The 15,978-nt window shown below is 41.1% G+C and overlaps 1 protein-coding gene across 1 annotated transcript; it reads right to left on the bottom strand.

The window, feature by feature from the left end:
* Positions 1 to 1,718: 1,718 nt before the first annotated feature.
* LOC136425846 (UDP-glucuronosyltransferase 2C1-like) lies at positions 1,719 to 8,246 on the bottom strand. Its single transcript, XM_066414782.1, has 4 exons — positions 7,380 to 8,246; positions 5,284 to 5,503; positions 2,595 to 2,814; positions 1,719 to 2,001 (listed from the first exon to the last, which is right to left on the bottom strand). The coding sequence occupies exons 1-4, from the start codon at positions 8,244 to 8,246 to the stop codon at positions 1,719 to 1,721; spliced, it is 1,590 nt and encodes a 529-aa protein (XP_066270879.1).
* Between the last annotated feature and the right edge of the window lie 7,732 nt (positions 8,247 to 15,978).

Raw genomic sequence — 15,978 nt, 5'->3', positions numbered from 1 at the left:
GGAATTTATGTGTTGTACAGATCACTGGAATGAGCCCTGAACTTGGCCGGTTGTTGGTAAGACACAAATTATGTCTTACTACGTATTTTTTACCTGTTCTTTAGAATTGTTGTCACAAGGGAGCCAAATGACATCAGTAAACACTAGTACGAACCCTGGAAGACTCCACAAGGCAGTCAATGTATAATTTCTGCTTGTCCAAACCAAAGACTAGCAGCGGTAAGGATGCTTAGGAGGAAAGTAGGACACCTGGCACAGATGAATTTCGGAAAAATAGAAGTAGCATGGCAGCCAAAAGGGCTGAATTGCGTCACAATACTATTTGGCGTTCAGAGGGGTGGTCATGTAGGGTAACGTACTGTTCGTATAACGTTCAGTTCAGTCATCTTGAGGGCCAGGTATTTTTGACGGTCGCGACCGAGCTTGCCGGCCACTGATGTTTCCTCTAGTAGGTGGCAGTAGATGCTAGAAGTTGTTCGGACGAGTGTCTTAGCGAATGTCTCAGAGTTCTACGCCGTGACCGGGGAGTTGGCAGTCCCAGTTAATTAGCTGGGCGCAGGCGTATGAGGTATTTTCAACACCCAGGGTAGCTCGTAACTCTTAGAGCTCTGCGTTGGACTCCCTCGATCTTATCACTTAACGTATTTGTCCGTCTGGAGTGGCATTTTCGAGAACGGGATGAATGTGGGGGATATACACTGTAATGAGGTCGTCATTGCAGTGACGAAAGGGCTTTAGTTTCATGAGGAAGTGCAAGCGCTGATTTGTTTGGTACACTTAGTCCAAGTAAGAATTCCTTTTGAGATTGCAACATGGTTCCTTTTGAGATCAGCCTGAGATCACCAAACCTCTTTCCGGCAGGCAGGAACCTGGATCTTTTGCTAGAGATACTATCAATAACTCCAGAAAAAATCTATCTGTTAAACAGTCGTTTCATAGTTGGCACAAGCCCTTTTAATAACATATACAATTTGTTCACCAAAAAGTGAGTTTTTCACCCCAAATATATGAGATTGAAAATTGTATTGTTTTGATATTCTAAATATTTGTTATTTCCATCACCTGGCCAAATTTTGTTCAAAACAGATAGATACATCAAAAGTTACGTGCATATAACTGCTAACCTAGCCACCCCACAGGTGTCAAAGCCCTTAAACCGGCTGAGCTTACGTAGGAAATAATGTTCACGAAGGGACCGACCAGGTAATGCTACACAAAAAACTACCTCCAGAGTTTGTCCGGCGTTTGACATCCCTCAAAATTGTTGATACAACAGCAGGGTTCTCAACAGTGAGTAATACACCATGTTCAGGTCAATTTGTGGGCAAGATAAAAGCGGTCGTCAAATGGCACAGTACCAGAGATATATATCATTCCATGACGATAGATATTGTCCATAGGGTTTGCATAGTGGCGTCGGCAAGAAATAATTGGTACATTTTGCAAGATCAAAAAGGCATATGACAATTACAATGACGATAAATTTTATTGCATATCCATCCCCAACATGGACTAAATGTATTAGGTTATATACTGTTTGTTAAATGGACCACAGGAAGAGTAGATTTGAAGCTAATTGTGGGTTCAAATAAACTCAACTCAAACACAAATTCACATAGTTTTCCAATTACATCGTAGTTAGATAACCTAAATAATGCGTGATTTATAAAATGCGCATATTTCTTGTGTAGTCGTATGGCATATGGCATCGTGACCGTTTACAGAGACTTAAGCTTGCCGCCAGTTTTACAGTAAATCTTGCTACAGACGAGTAAACAGCTGCACCACACGGTCCCCAGGACAGCTGAACAGACGGCCAACAGGCAGGCAGCCACGTCCAGCAGGTAGTACTGGTAGAACGGCAGATCCACGGCGCGTGCGCGGAGATGGGGCAGTCCGCCATGTTTGATGACGTGTTCTATCCACCAGGCGGCTCGCTCCATGGGCGATTGGGGCTGGTCGCGGTACAGACGGGAAAGGCGGGCTGCTGTCTTACGGTAACTAAGGGAAGGACGGAATACAACAGCACATAAGATATCGAAGAAAACATACCTCTATGAAATCTGATTTTGTAAATGTATTGTTTTGCGCGTTATTGTCATTTTTTTCAATTCTGTCATGCATTTTCCTGCCAGAAAGAGTTTGAAAGAAAATGACACTAGAGGTATGAAAATCAGAATCTAAAATGCGGAATGTGTATCTGAGAGGAATATCGATAAATACCAATAATGCAAATGAATATATAATTTACATAGTTAATGAAAGATTACTATACTACCATAGTTGTAAATGATGGGAAATCCATTATTGCTGCATTTGGAAGATAAGTAAATCAGGCAAAAATTCAGCTGGCAGCTAATAGCAGACACGCTGGGGCAAACATGTCAGCTCCCCAGGGGCCCTACAGTCGTCAGTACACTGGGTACATATTGTCTAAAAGACCTCTCACCAACAGCTGCATTTAACAACATGAAGATTTACATTTTAGAGAAGGTATGGGTTTGTGAAACTCTAGCATTGATGTATTACATGTAATACCGGAAGAATTTGCCTAAATCGCTACCTTATACATATAACATACGACTCAGCAATACCTGTTGTTGGTGAGAACATGAGTAACGGCCCGGGACAACTCATCCGAGGTCACAGTCATCAAGTCCAACTTCACCCCCAGTCCCCTTGCCACGACCCGTGCGGCGATGCCAGGAGTATCCAGAAACTGCGGTAGACACACCATGGGCACGCCGTGGTACAGGGCCTCGTACACACCGTTTAACCCAGCGTGAGTGACGAAGGCTCGTGTCTTGGGATGAGCTACAAGGCGGGGAAAAGCAATTGACAGAATTGTATCAGCAGAAATCGCTTGTGCAAGTTAAGCAGCTGTTGCGTCCAGGACTGTGCTTTGTCAAGGACCAGTGCTGGATTGTGCGATACGCGGAGACTATCCAGAACCTTGTCCAATCTAACCCTTAACAATAAAATGGGCACGGAACTGAATAGGCACGGTTCTGGATACGACAGCAGCTTAACCCTATCCTGACTGGGGGGGGGGGAGTAAAAGTGGCTGCGCCGACTTTGACATCGTATAGCGCCCGAACGACATATGCTAGGACTACCAAACTTGGTGACTTTTCCTTAAATTTTGTTGGCAATAATTTTATGATAATAGTATTCATTTAGCATATTTCATGTTGCCATGGCAACGGGTCTCAGAAAGGCATTTTTTTGGCAAAAATCGCAGATTTTTTTAAAAACAATGATATTTCTTAGGTTTTCTTGCTCAACCACACTAGTTTTCCTGCATGTATAGCATCATATGTGCTAAGATGTAACTTTCATGATTTAATATTCATAATTTATGCAAATTTGATGACGTAATCGGTAAAAATTCAGGATGGCGGACCATTACACTATTTTGGGTATCAGCAGGCTTTTTCGCCTTCAAAATCGTCACCTCGTGGCATTTTCTTTACCAGAAACATTTAGATTAACGTTTCTAGTCAATGTTAATTTTTTTTGGGGGGTCATAAGTAGAAAAAAAAGGAATTTTTGAAAATTTCAAAATGGCCGATCCAAGATGGCGGATCCCAAGGGGTCGCTAACAACACGTGACGTCATTTAATGACGTCATTTTGACGTCAACGTAGTTACCATTTACGTAATATGTCTTGGTATATCTTAAAATCAACAATGTGTACTATTTTTTAATACCTTTAGATATTACGGGAAATCCCTATTTAGCCAATAAAATCACATGACGTCATGATTACGTCATCTTACGTCATAACGTCACAAAAATTCTAGGAATTATAAAACTTCACATGTACATCACTCCCTACAAATTTGGGAACGATACACTATACCGTTCAGAAGTTATGAGGGGGGCGAATGAGACCCCCCCCCCCCCGTCCCAGATATCCCAAAAAAGCTCAGTCTGGATAGGGTTAAGATACCTGATGAATACGTCACAGACGAAGAATTTGAACAATCGTTAACTCTGATCTACTCAGACGGGAGGAGTTGCTTTTGAGGCCCGTAACAACTTCTATGTCGTATCAAGACTGAATGGTTTACGCTGGAACCACCGAATGTATTGACTTTTCAAAAAAATCTACTTAGCAACAATTTCAAAATATATTGGGTAAGGTTTATAAAATCCGTGTTGCCCTTGCAACGGGTTTCAGACAGATATGTTTTGCAAAATTCGCTTACTTCTGTTTTAACAACGTATTTTTCAGGTTTTCTTGCAAAAGTACACCGATGTTCTTACAACAAATACATTTTAATGTAAATTGAATTTTTTCACTATTTGATATTTTTTTTAAATCATGCTAATTCCATGACGTCATTTGTTGATATCTTTCATGGTTCACCATATCATTAGCATAAGGAAAAACCCGGTTATCGTCTCATTAAATCCATCTCATCTTTGTATCTAAAAAAAAAACATCCAAATGAACGTTTTGGTCCGTTTTGGTTAATTGCAAAATGTATTTATGAAAATTCAACATGGCGGATACAAGATGGTGAATCCCAGCTTGTAAAGAGGTAACAAACATATGACATTCTTTTTACGTTATTTTGACGTCGTTGCTGTTGCTTTTGGCAACAGAAGCCAACATTAATATTCTGCTTTACACCCTCAATCAAGATTGTGTTGTTTACTATTGGGGAGGGAAATATACTTTGTAGTTGCTGTTTTTTCTATCATGTGTATAAGAAATCATACTCTTATTTTTTTGATAGATAAATAAGTTGTAATTAAGAAAAAGGAGGGACCCCATTTTAGTTCCGCAATAAAGTGGACCGTGCATACCCGACTTTAATTTTCATCTCTTGTTTTTTTAAACAGTTTTGTTTTCTTGGGGACATTTTGTAGAGAAATATCTAGTTTTCTGCTAGGGATAACAGAAGGATGCTAATTTTATTTGTGACCTTTGCCATGTTTTGCCCTGTAATTGACCCCTAAATTCTTTCTCATCGGCCGATTTGACCCACAAGGACAGAGGGTGAAATCATGGTGTCATTTTAATCTTGTAATCTTATCTCTAAAAATTGCAAAGTAGACCACCAATTTTGTACCGAAATAAACTTTTAAAAAATCTCGCTTTGCAGTTGAGGTAAGTTCAGGTTTGAAATGTAGGTAAACATATTTTGAAGAGAATGTTTTTGCATGGCTTAACCATAGCCTCCCCAACCCCGTAGGTTAAGACTCTGCCGTCAGAGGCCGTGGCAAATACAATGAAGTATTGGATTTGTTTTGGATTCGTTTTTGCTACCCACCAAGTAGATCATTCTGAGGCAGCCAGGACATCAGCCTGGTGTTATTGCCCACACCTGTCGGCCTCTCTCCCACGTACCGCCACACCACCTTCTGACGTAACTGTGCGAAGGCTGCTGCGAATATTTCTTTCTTCTCCGTTGACATCGTGCCGATCATCGACCCAAAGCTGACAATGACCACCCCATCGTCTGAAGATGACTGCATAAAACCCTCCAAATCCTAGATAGATAAATGACATTCAGCAAGACTTGAGATACCCGGATGTCCGGTTGGGCCGGGCAACCATATCTCTTTGTTTGGCTCTAAACAGAGCTAGCAGGGTCATAGTTCAAACTCATTGCATATGTTATTGGAAAAGATTGGAATATCAATAGATGAAGATTGTGCAAATGAAAACATAATTTGCATAATCCATGAGAAAATTCCATTATTACATAGTGGTTAAATATAGAAACTTCATAATTGCAACACTGGGAAGTTAGGTAAAGATCAGCATTATCAGACATAAGTCATGCAAATGAGAGCCTCGTTTATGTAACTTTTATTAAAAGTCTACAATAGCTTTCTTTACTAGGATAAAACTTAATTTGAACAACGTATTTGGTATTATATAAGTTTTTTAGTAGAAAAATTGATTAACTGATATGATTTATGCAAACCTTATTTGCGTAATCATTGAGAAACGCAAGGGAGAGGCAGATCAGCACCAAGAGGTTGTCAGGGTCATAAAAATCACGCTTTTTTAATAAACTCGCTCAGTGCAAGGCCGTAAGGGGGCCACTCATCGAAACACTGAACTAATTCTTACTAGAGCAGCATCTCTTTACCCTAGGACAAAAACATCAATGCTCAAGACAAGCATGACTTCACTGACCCTTTAGGAGAAGCAGGGGTTGCGAAGGCTGTTCGGGAAATTCCCTACCCCATTTAGACCGGAATGTTTTGAGCCACTCACACCGGGGCATGCCCCTACTCTTTTTCGAAAGATGTGTTGGGTTTTTTTACGTGCTCAAGGTGTGGCTCTCCTCAAACACGGGACCTCTATGTGGATTTAGTACTGCTCCACCCACCTGAGGAGTCTATTGGCCTGTGCAAGCATGTCATTCATTATTACGAGAAGCAAAAAAAAATCAAAGACAATGAGAAACAGCTGTGATATATAGGTCTACATTGCAACATCCATGAAGCTTATTTCAAACATCGATGAACAGATGTAATAGTGTGTACAAATTAGCGCCTTTTCTATGCCCCAGGCAATACGGTTTTTCCCTCTTATATGAAAATACCGTATCCGCAAGGCGTTGTCAAAAACTAATTCGCAGGGAATGCGTTCGTAGAGTTTCTAGAATATTTGGCAATCCAAAATCAGTACCATACAAAAGGGTCCGCCCCCAGGTCGTCGCCAAAAAAAAAGTAACATACGATCGTGGGAAACGTTGGTACTTTTCCCCCGCGATTCCTTAGTTAGATTATACGGCCCTCATGTTCGACCCGTACCGTTTGACCATAATTATATAAACGTACGATCATAGCATATGGGGTACCATTGTAAAGGATAATTGGTAAATGATATATGATGCTATGGATATCGTAGCGACAGAGATATGACCGACCAAAATCAAAAATGTTTTGAAATGACAGCATTTAAACTGATTGCAGCAAATTGCAATTCTAATAGAAAACGGCCGGAAGCAACGGTACGCTCGGAGAAAATATATTTATACACACCAGCCATTAATACAGATACAGCATGGCGGTAGTATCTACATTATGTACTGAACCATATATCTTAGGCCGAAATGATCGATGGTTATACCAAATAGTTACTCCTTTTTTCAGATTCATTTATATGCCAAATCTATGGGCGAAATTTGCTACAAAGGTTGTAAGCTCTAATATATTGTTATAATGGCAATGTGGCGATGGAAACAACGGCGGACAGCATGGCAGAAAGAGGGGCATTGTCACGTATTTAGTTATCAAATTATAAGTTTTCTCTTATTTTCGAATTCATTGGCTCTCTTAAATACAACGTAAGAAGTTTTGAGGTAATCTTGTATTAAGGCAGGTCCTATTTCTTCTCGAGAAAACTAACCTCAGAAAGCGGGACGCCGGTACGGACGGTCAGCCCGCCAACCTGGACCGTGTTGGGCATGGAGGGACGGGGAAAGTCCAGCACATTGTCGGTCTGAGACAGCCACAAATCCGTGCTTGACATCAGGCTCTGGATAGTGTCTTTCTGGCTAAGACACTTACTAGAAAGATAGTCAAATACGCCTGTCTCAACCCATTGACGCGAGATGGATGAAAAGCCGAAGGTCAAAACGTTCCCCACTCTTTGTAAAAAAGTCATTTGGTCGGTAAAATCAAGTAAAATTGAGGGCACGTATGCCAAAGGGAGCGGTAGTCCTGTAGCTGCAGTCATTTTGTCGAGGGCGATACCACCAGCACTCCGAATGGCAACGTAGGGGACGCTGATGTTTGCTGCCAATATTGTACCACATAAAAAGAAGGGGTCAGAAATAACAACACTGTAGTTTGCTCTTTTCAAGTTCCCCAACATTTCATCGTCCAAGAGATGGTTACAGTGTTCCTTTTGCGATTCATACAAATATGGAAGTACCTGGTGCTTTTCAGTGATAGACATCGGTCTTGCCATTACAAAAACTTGATCTTGGAATTCCCGAAGGCGTTTCCCGACTCCGTGATCTTGGAATGTCTCAAACATGAAGTCGGGCCTCTCTGCTCGTCGTTTGTCTACGATGTCCTTTTCAACAACAGCCGTGACAACATGGCCCCTGTCAACTAACGCCTGCCCCATTGCCGCCTCTACCATCCAGTGGCTATTAAGCATCGGCATAGGTACCAACAGGATCTTCTCTTCATTGCTCCAGTGGATGTTTGTAAGACCTAGGAGAATAAGGAGAATACCGGAACATTGGAGCTTTGGTGTGCTAGCCATGTCGTTGCGAGCGGGACCCTCAATAGAATAATCGTCTGAGGTTCTTAGCACCGTGGGAAAGGCTCATGTGTGGCTTTTTTCAGGCAGTTATAATTAGATATCAATCCCGTATCAAAGCAAAAATATGATTGGCTTCTAAACAAACACATTTTGTATTTCTTCCAATCGCAGCGTGTTTGCTACGCGTGCACGGTGCATGGCGGGCAGGTTCTTTGATGGGGCCAGATTCTGGACACTGTTCTCATGGGCTACCGCGATAGCATTGGACCAGGTCTAGTAGGGAAAAATCCCCTTCCAAATGATGTAATTCTATACCACAACAAATGTCAAAAGTCACAATTTCTTTCTGGATGTGAAAAGTAAACACATGTCTGGTCTCCCTGCCTGTAAACTTGCCAAACTCACCAAAGATTTCACCAGGAAGAAATTTTCTAAAATAATAACAAGAAAAGAAAAGACATGCAAACTGGGCTTTGTGCGCATGTCCATTATCCAGTCCCTCCCCGGTACTTTCATGGTTGTGGCTGTGGTGGTGGGAGGGGGTGGTTGTCTGAAATAGATAAGCTTTCGCTGAATTGCGTTCCCTGTACCAGGCTAACTAATGTCTAGAAAACCTGGGTGGACATGAAAGTCTTCCTCAGTTGGTGAAAAACTATCACCTACCCGATCTTTAATAACTACTAACTTTAAAATTACAGTATCAAATTACAGTACCTCTTGGTAGGGAGGCTAGTACGCAAAATTGGTAACAATTACCGTTTTCAAAAAGGCTAGAATATTTGTTTGTGACACTTATTCAGCAGTTTCTATTGATTTTCCTGTAGTACGCTGTAGTGTTAGTAAGTCCTGGAAATTTCATCATCCTACGGCATCGGTAAGGGAAATTTATTAGTCAAACATGCTGTCCAGAGCATTTTCTACCCATTGTTAAGTATTGAACTGAAAAAAATGCACAAGTCTAAAAAATGTATTTTCTTCAAATTTTAAGTCGTAGGAGACTGCGGTTTGCACCATTCAATAAGGTATTGAATCTACCAACAGAATCTATAGTAAAAATGCTAATATGAGGCTTGTTTTGGCTTATTCATGTAATTTAATGCAAATTAGGTCCCCGGCATTGCTTACAATGTAGCATAAGAGTCTTAGCAGAAATTAAATTATTTGATGCTTACCGATATCTTCGTCATAAAATAGGTTTTTCAGTTTGTTCATGCTAGTTTTGTTTTAGGAGAAAGGCTAGCAACCCCTTCCTGTAAAATATAATCTGCTACAGAAACAGTAATAAATAAACTTGCTAACATATTTACCTCTAGCTATAGGCACTACAAGGGTGTTGCTCGTTTTGGATATTCGGGAAGCACCGTTTGTTGTTGTATTTATTTATTTTACTCTATTGTGAAACGCACAAAAAACATGTGGCACTGCACTCAAGTTTTTGTAACTTGTTTTAACAGTGCTATATACAGGGAACAGTAAGCCTGATTCGGTGAAGGTTGTCCCATAGCCTTTTTGATGCCGTTTTGGCGGTGGATTGTAATTCTTTCTCCGCCTTTTAAGCCAAACTTAAGTCAGGTACCCAACTGGATGGAGTGAAGAAAGTCGTTTGAAGTTTCCTTGCTAAGGGTACCATCGACGAACGGTGGAAGCTCGTGAAAACAAGACACATATGGCACAAAATAACTAATAGTGAATATAACTATATATATGAATAGTTCGTTGAATGTAATTCGCCTAAAATTCATCGGTGCTACGGGCTGGTCGGTATAGTGTTCGAGATGCATGCCGTACGTCGTGAGCTCGTTCTCCCCTGGGTTATTTATACCAAATGCACGTACATCTAGCTTTCTCCGGTTAAAAATTAGCACATAGTATTTTGGAAAGAGTACTGTAGTTGAACATAAACTTCACCACCATTGGACTAGGCACCTGCTGTAGTGATTGCAAAAAGTTGTGTGGCTGTTGAAACGCAGACTGGCGCCGACCTTTGCATCATCGGGTGCGGGAAGGACTATGTCGTACTCTATTAACCACTGAAAACAATAGATTTTATGGCCGTCGCCAGCAGGGACATTATTGATTTGTTTTTGCCCGCGGTCGAGCGCGGGAAGTATATGCTAATTACGTAATACTATCCGACACGTCGCTTGCACGAGGAGCTCTTCTCTGCATGTTTTAATTTAGACGAGATAGCATTCGCTCCTGGACGCTCGAAACCTAACTCATAAACGTAAAATTAATGTATGAATAATATCCGGAATCTTCTAGAATTGGTTCCTCAATATATTTGGATAAGATTTATCATCAGGCGTGCTGCTTTGCATGTGGAACTATTCCGACACACTCTAACGTGTTATCGGGCGTGTTGCCGAGTTTTTGTCAAATACATTAAACATCATGATAACCGCCAAACCTTGCCTTGTTGTCGACTGATGTTGTTTTAGTCCTTGCTAGTCTTAATGTCACTCAGATGAAGGCATAAAACCTCTTTTGGAAAAAAAAATATAAGTTGGTCACAAAGTTTTCCTGTGCTGTATAAGCGCCATCGATCCACGAATCTTTACATAAACAAAGCGTAAACTAACACTTTGTTTACTCTGCTACTATCTAGACAAGTCTAGACATGACAATTGTTGATTCTCGTGGTACTAACGTACACTCTCAACGCGTGAATTCAAAACAGATTTGGGATCCTACCCCCGTGTCAGAAAATGGCCAGCAAAGAATCCAGCGAACTCAACAATAGGCTCCACAACTTTGATTTCCAGTAATTACGTAAGCAGACCTACAGATCTAAGTCATTCCAGCAATGTGTTATCTCCAAGACTAATTTGATTTGATTGATTGATTGATTGATTGATTGATTGGTAGATTGATTGATTGATTGATTTGGCTGTATATAAAGTACAGCCAGGGCTACCCAACAACCTAACAAAGGGTTAGCCCTTGTAACTGAACAATATTCAAAATTAAATACAACTTTGACAATCCACACTGAGGCGTTTACGACTAAAATCCTAATGAAGGCGTACACAAAACGAAAAATTAAAACTAAAAGGCATTGAAAACATTTGATAATTTAAACTGACACAAAACTGAAGATTATTTTTTATTCAATTGCACAAGACCAAGCTATATACAAAATCGTTAACAAATCCAAAATTTGGGTTCATATTACGTATGTTATTAAGATTGTACAGTTAGTCTGCTGAGTCATTTCAAATTTTGCAATGTCATTATTGAGGTAGGTCAGTCATTATTGACAGAGTATATGTTGCCGACTCCCAACCTCTTTTCGCCTGGCTGTGTTATCGGGCTCAGCGGGCCAAATCAAGTGGATCCTATTGATACAATCACATCCTGCAACATCAAACCGCAATACCACAGCGAAAATTTCTGCATTTACATTGTCACATGGTTTGTTACCCGACTGTTCATCTAGCTAGAGACGTATCAACCAACGACTAAAGGTAGGAGCACCAGCAAATATCTAGGAGCACCACTACAAAAAGTTGGAAGAACAAGCAAAAGTCTTGGCTATACCAAGTAATACTCCTATTATTTAATGTTAACAACCGGGAATAAAGTATTTGAATAGATCATAAAAGATAAAAGCCTACATTGATGGTGCAGAACAATTGGCAATTCAATTCATTCAATACCTTTCTACATACTGATACTAGTACGATAGATTTTTAGAAAAATTCGGCATAGGTTCCCCGGCTGGCCCCTATCCGGGGGCCACGGCCACAAGTTGAAAAATACACAATGGTATTTTTTACTTGGAAGAAGGTAAGTAATGATTCACATAACCTTGAATGATAAATAAATAGATAACTCTAAAACTAGCTTATCTATTGGGTTCATGACCAAAACAAATAAAGTCACATTCCAATATTTGAAACTTCACTGCTGGCATCAAGTTCAACATTTTTACAGGCATTTCTTTTCTTTTTACCCACACCCTCTGTCTACAAATAATCCAAAATAATTTAATATCCTTAAAATTCTTGCTCAATAGTATCAAAAATGATCTGTTTGTGCCGACCCAGTCAAATATCTTCGGTTCCTTCGAAACGCGCAGTTCAAATTTCGCGCGTCAGGACCGCGCGGCGCCGCCATCCAATGACAGGCCGACCGCATGGGGAAAGATTTGTGATTCGCCGCTGTGCAGTATAGACAACAGCAGAATGAAAGTAGCACTATTACGACGGGCAGGTAATTAGCTTTGAAATGATACCGGTGACAAAAGGAAAATTTGATATTTTTGATCGTAAAAATCATCGCTTGAACAGGTATGAATATGACTGCAGGAAACAGGCCTTTCATTCTGCTGCGGTCAATTTTTCATAAACATCATGGCCGCCATTGAAAACAGCGAGCGTCCGGCGAGCGCTCACTTTCATCGACAAAGTTTTGGCGTTTGAAACATTTTACAAATCAAACAAATACACCACAAAGGAGAGAAACTTATATCCTTTATTTCTATGGGTAACTTTGCCACTAGGAACGGATAGTTTTTGTACCGCGGGTGTGGGAACATGATAGAAAATTCACCGACGATATTCGCTGTAGCGTTGGAATACCTATATTTTCGGCTAACCGCTTAGTTCTGCAGGTATTATCCTGGCGCAGGTCTTAATTTTTGATTGTCGCACCGTGCGACCGTGATTTTAAATCTAATCGCATTCTCAAAAAACTGGTCGCATATGCGACTAATCCAGTCGCACTCATGAGCGCTGAGACGACACAACAGCACGTCCATCGTGCCCTCTCTGCCAGGTAAGTTGCCCCTCCCTCCAATACGCTCACCGGCGAATTGGTTGAAAGTTGCACTAGCGACCAAATTAAAGCGTTCTCTTAGATTGAAAATGAAACACAAAGACATGTTAAGACATTAGAATTCAGCATAATAAAACTTAACTAGCATATAAATCACATGAAACAAAATACATTTTCTGTCTGTTATACTGTTAAATTTTGTTCACGTCAAGACATAACAAATGAAAATACTTAAGAGGTATGCAGCCATTTTGTCATTGGTTGAGCCGCTGATTGTCCTTTTCTTATTGGCCGAACTTCTAATTGTGACTGACAGCTTGTCTAGTGGCTGACAGGTGTCTGTGCATTAGCCGGGGATGTTGTATCACTGTCTGCGGTGGAATAATGTCCTACTGCGACATAAAATAGGACCTCGCCTCCAACAGTTAAGATCATGCAACCCAAGGCACGATTTCGGATCTGGTGACTTACACGTACTTACATCGCGTCTATTTCGATGTGCTTTTAAAAGTCCAGCTTTTGTTTTTCATGTTGACGAGAGAAACCAACACGAGTCTATGCGGATGAATACAACAGGGTCGCTTCGGCAGTATGGAATTTTACGCCAGTGTGGCAGGGACATTTTGGGAGTGTGGCTGTAGTGCAAGCTCGGCTTTTTGTCTGTCTCTCCTAGCTAGCACCACAGATACTAAGCTTGTACCATGCAAACTGATTTCTGTAATGTTTATTTTCAAAGGCCAGTTATAACTTGTGTGTTTAGAATTGCCTTTGCTGAGTGTAAATGATTTTTGAGAGCGTCTTGCATTACCTTTGTTGGATATTCAGCTTGACTCAATCATCTCGACCCAACAACCACTGTTTTCCAGCACAACTGTCCTTGCCTTTAGTATCGTCGGAGCGTGTAAACGGTGTTTTAACCTCCCCCCGTGTGCTTCTTTCTTAGTTATACTTCTAAAGCCTTATTCCTTTCTTCTTTTTTTAATACATAATAGTTTATTGCAAATTCATGCCCGTAGGCTAATTGCATGTTGACAACAATGTCGAAATGCAAATGTAAGGTAAAACAAAGGTATACATGAATACAAAATCATTCTATATTGCTATTCTACAGTAAGTTTCTATATCTATGGTACTAATGCGGGGTTTGATTTCTTCTCTGAAAGCAGTGGAAAATAAAAAGTCCCACACTTTCAATGATGAGTGGGTTGGAAGATTCTAAAAGGAATATGAGTTTCTGTGTATTTCTTAATTTAGAAAAGTTTTTGGAGATTTCGGATACTTTCGTTACTAAGTTAATAGCCCACGGTTACTAAGTTAATAGCCCACAGTCATTACGAAGAATATTCTGGCTATCGGGAGAGCTGTGTTCTAGTACTAATGGGATAATCCGGTAATCATTGTCCATAGCCAAGTTGTCACCGTGAGGTATCTGGAGTTCTTTCACTCTATTCTGCAGCCACTCGCGACTCAATGGTCGCGGCCTCAATGGTTTCACTGTGAAGGTGGTTCCATTCTTGTATTGTCCTAGGCAGAAACGGCCCCATTCTGATATTTTGTCCTTGTTCTAAGTTTAAACTGATGATTGTAGGGACGCCGTTGTCTTGGCGGGCGTGGAGCGAGTTTGGCAGCAATATTGGGGCACTGCGCAATAACGTTGTGTATCTTGTAAATGGTACACACGCGCCTCTGTATGGCCTCCATTCTGTTAATGTTTTTTCTTAGCATAAGGATCCCACCCGTAAGTTAAACTGTTACCGCATACTCTAAAGAGGTCTTACGAATGCTTTGTAGGCCCTCTTGACTTTGCTGGAACTAATCTTAATATTTCTCCTCATGAAATCAAAAGTTTGTTTATACTTTGTTGTGTTGTTTATGTGAGCTTACCAACTCCCGCCTCAGCTCATTGTGGTGCCCAGGTATTTTGCTGACTGGACAGTGCCAGAGTATGACCATGTAAGGTGTAAGAGTGGCCTGCTGCTATTGTTGAAAGGCATGTGGACACACTTCTCTGGATAACAGTACATGTTCCAGTTGTTATTCTCACAGGTCGTGCTCTTCTTTCTGCTAATGTAGCCTCCTTCAGCTCGTTGAAGATTATGCTACCTTTCGGGGGAAATCTACTGCGGGTTGTAAGTGGGGACGTAAGGTATAACAGATCAGGGAAAGAGGAGGGAGGAGCATTCTAACTAACTGCTGTCTATGGTGGGGCTAAGGGCAACCGCGGCTGGGAGACTGTTCCAGTCTTGATCGTCTTTGGGAAGAATACTGATTCCTGTATGCCGTTCTGCATTGCGGAACTTTGTATGCCGCCACGTTTGTTTTTTTGTAACTCGTGTTTTGATAACAACAGTACCGTTGTGATATTTGTAGAATATAATAAACCTCACTCGCCGGCGTCTGGCTTGTAGAGTGGACCACTACAGCTCCCCTAGCATAGCCTGCACACTGGAGGTCTGCCTGAAGCGAATCTCTACCCAACGGGCTACTCTGCGTTGCACTGCTTCCATTCTGTTGATGCCTTTGGCCGTGTGTAAGTCCCAGACCGTGCTTGAAAACTTAAGGATCGGACGGACAAGTGCCGTGTATGTTAATATCTTTATGTTCTTGGACCTTACTTTCAGATTATGGCGCTACGAACAAAGTGTACTACTTGCCTTGTTTACGATATTTGTAATAGGGAGTTCATTGTGACTCAAAGCCTCTTGAACAGAAGTGAAGTCTGCAGTTGTGGGTCAGGGGATCTCTTTTTCTACTGGTGTATGACACTTATCCGGATGGATCTTCATCATCAACGTCTGTTCCTAGTCTACCAAGCGATCAAGATTGCTCTGTAATGTACGTTGATATGAAATGGAGCAGACGCTCTTGTGTGCCATCGTATCGTCAGCGAACAATCGGAATAGGGAGGCAGACTCGAGGGGAGATCGTTTATATAGAGTAAAAATAAACTCGA

Source organism: Branchiostoma lanceolatum, chromosome 19 (genome assembly GCF_035083965.1).
Source record: "Branchiostoma lanceolatum isolate klBraLanc5 chromosome 19, klBraLanc5.hap2, whole genome shotgun sequence".
In the NCBI taxonomy this organism is placed as follows: domain Eukaryota; kingdom Metazoa; phylum Chordata; class Leptocardii; order Amphioxiformes; family Branchiostomatidae; genus Branchiostoma; species Branchiostoma lanceolatum.
Note: the sequence above shows the minus strand (reverse complement) of the source record. Positions and strands in the feature narration are given on the sequence as shown.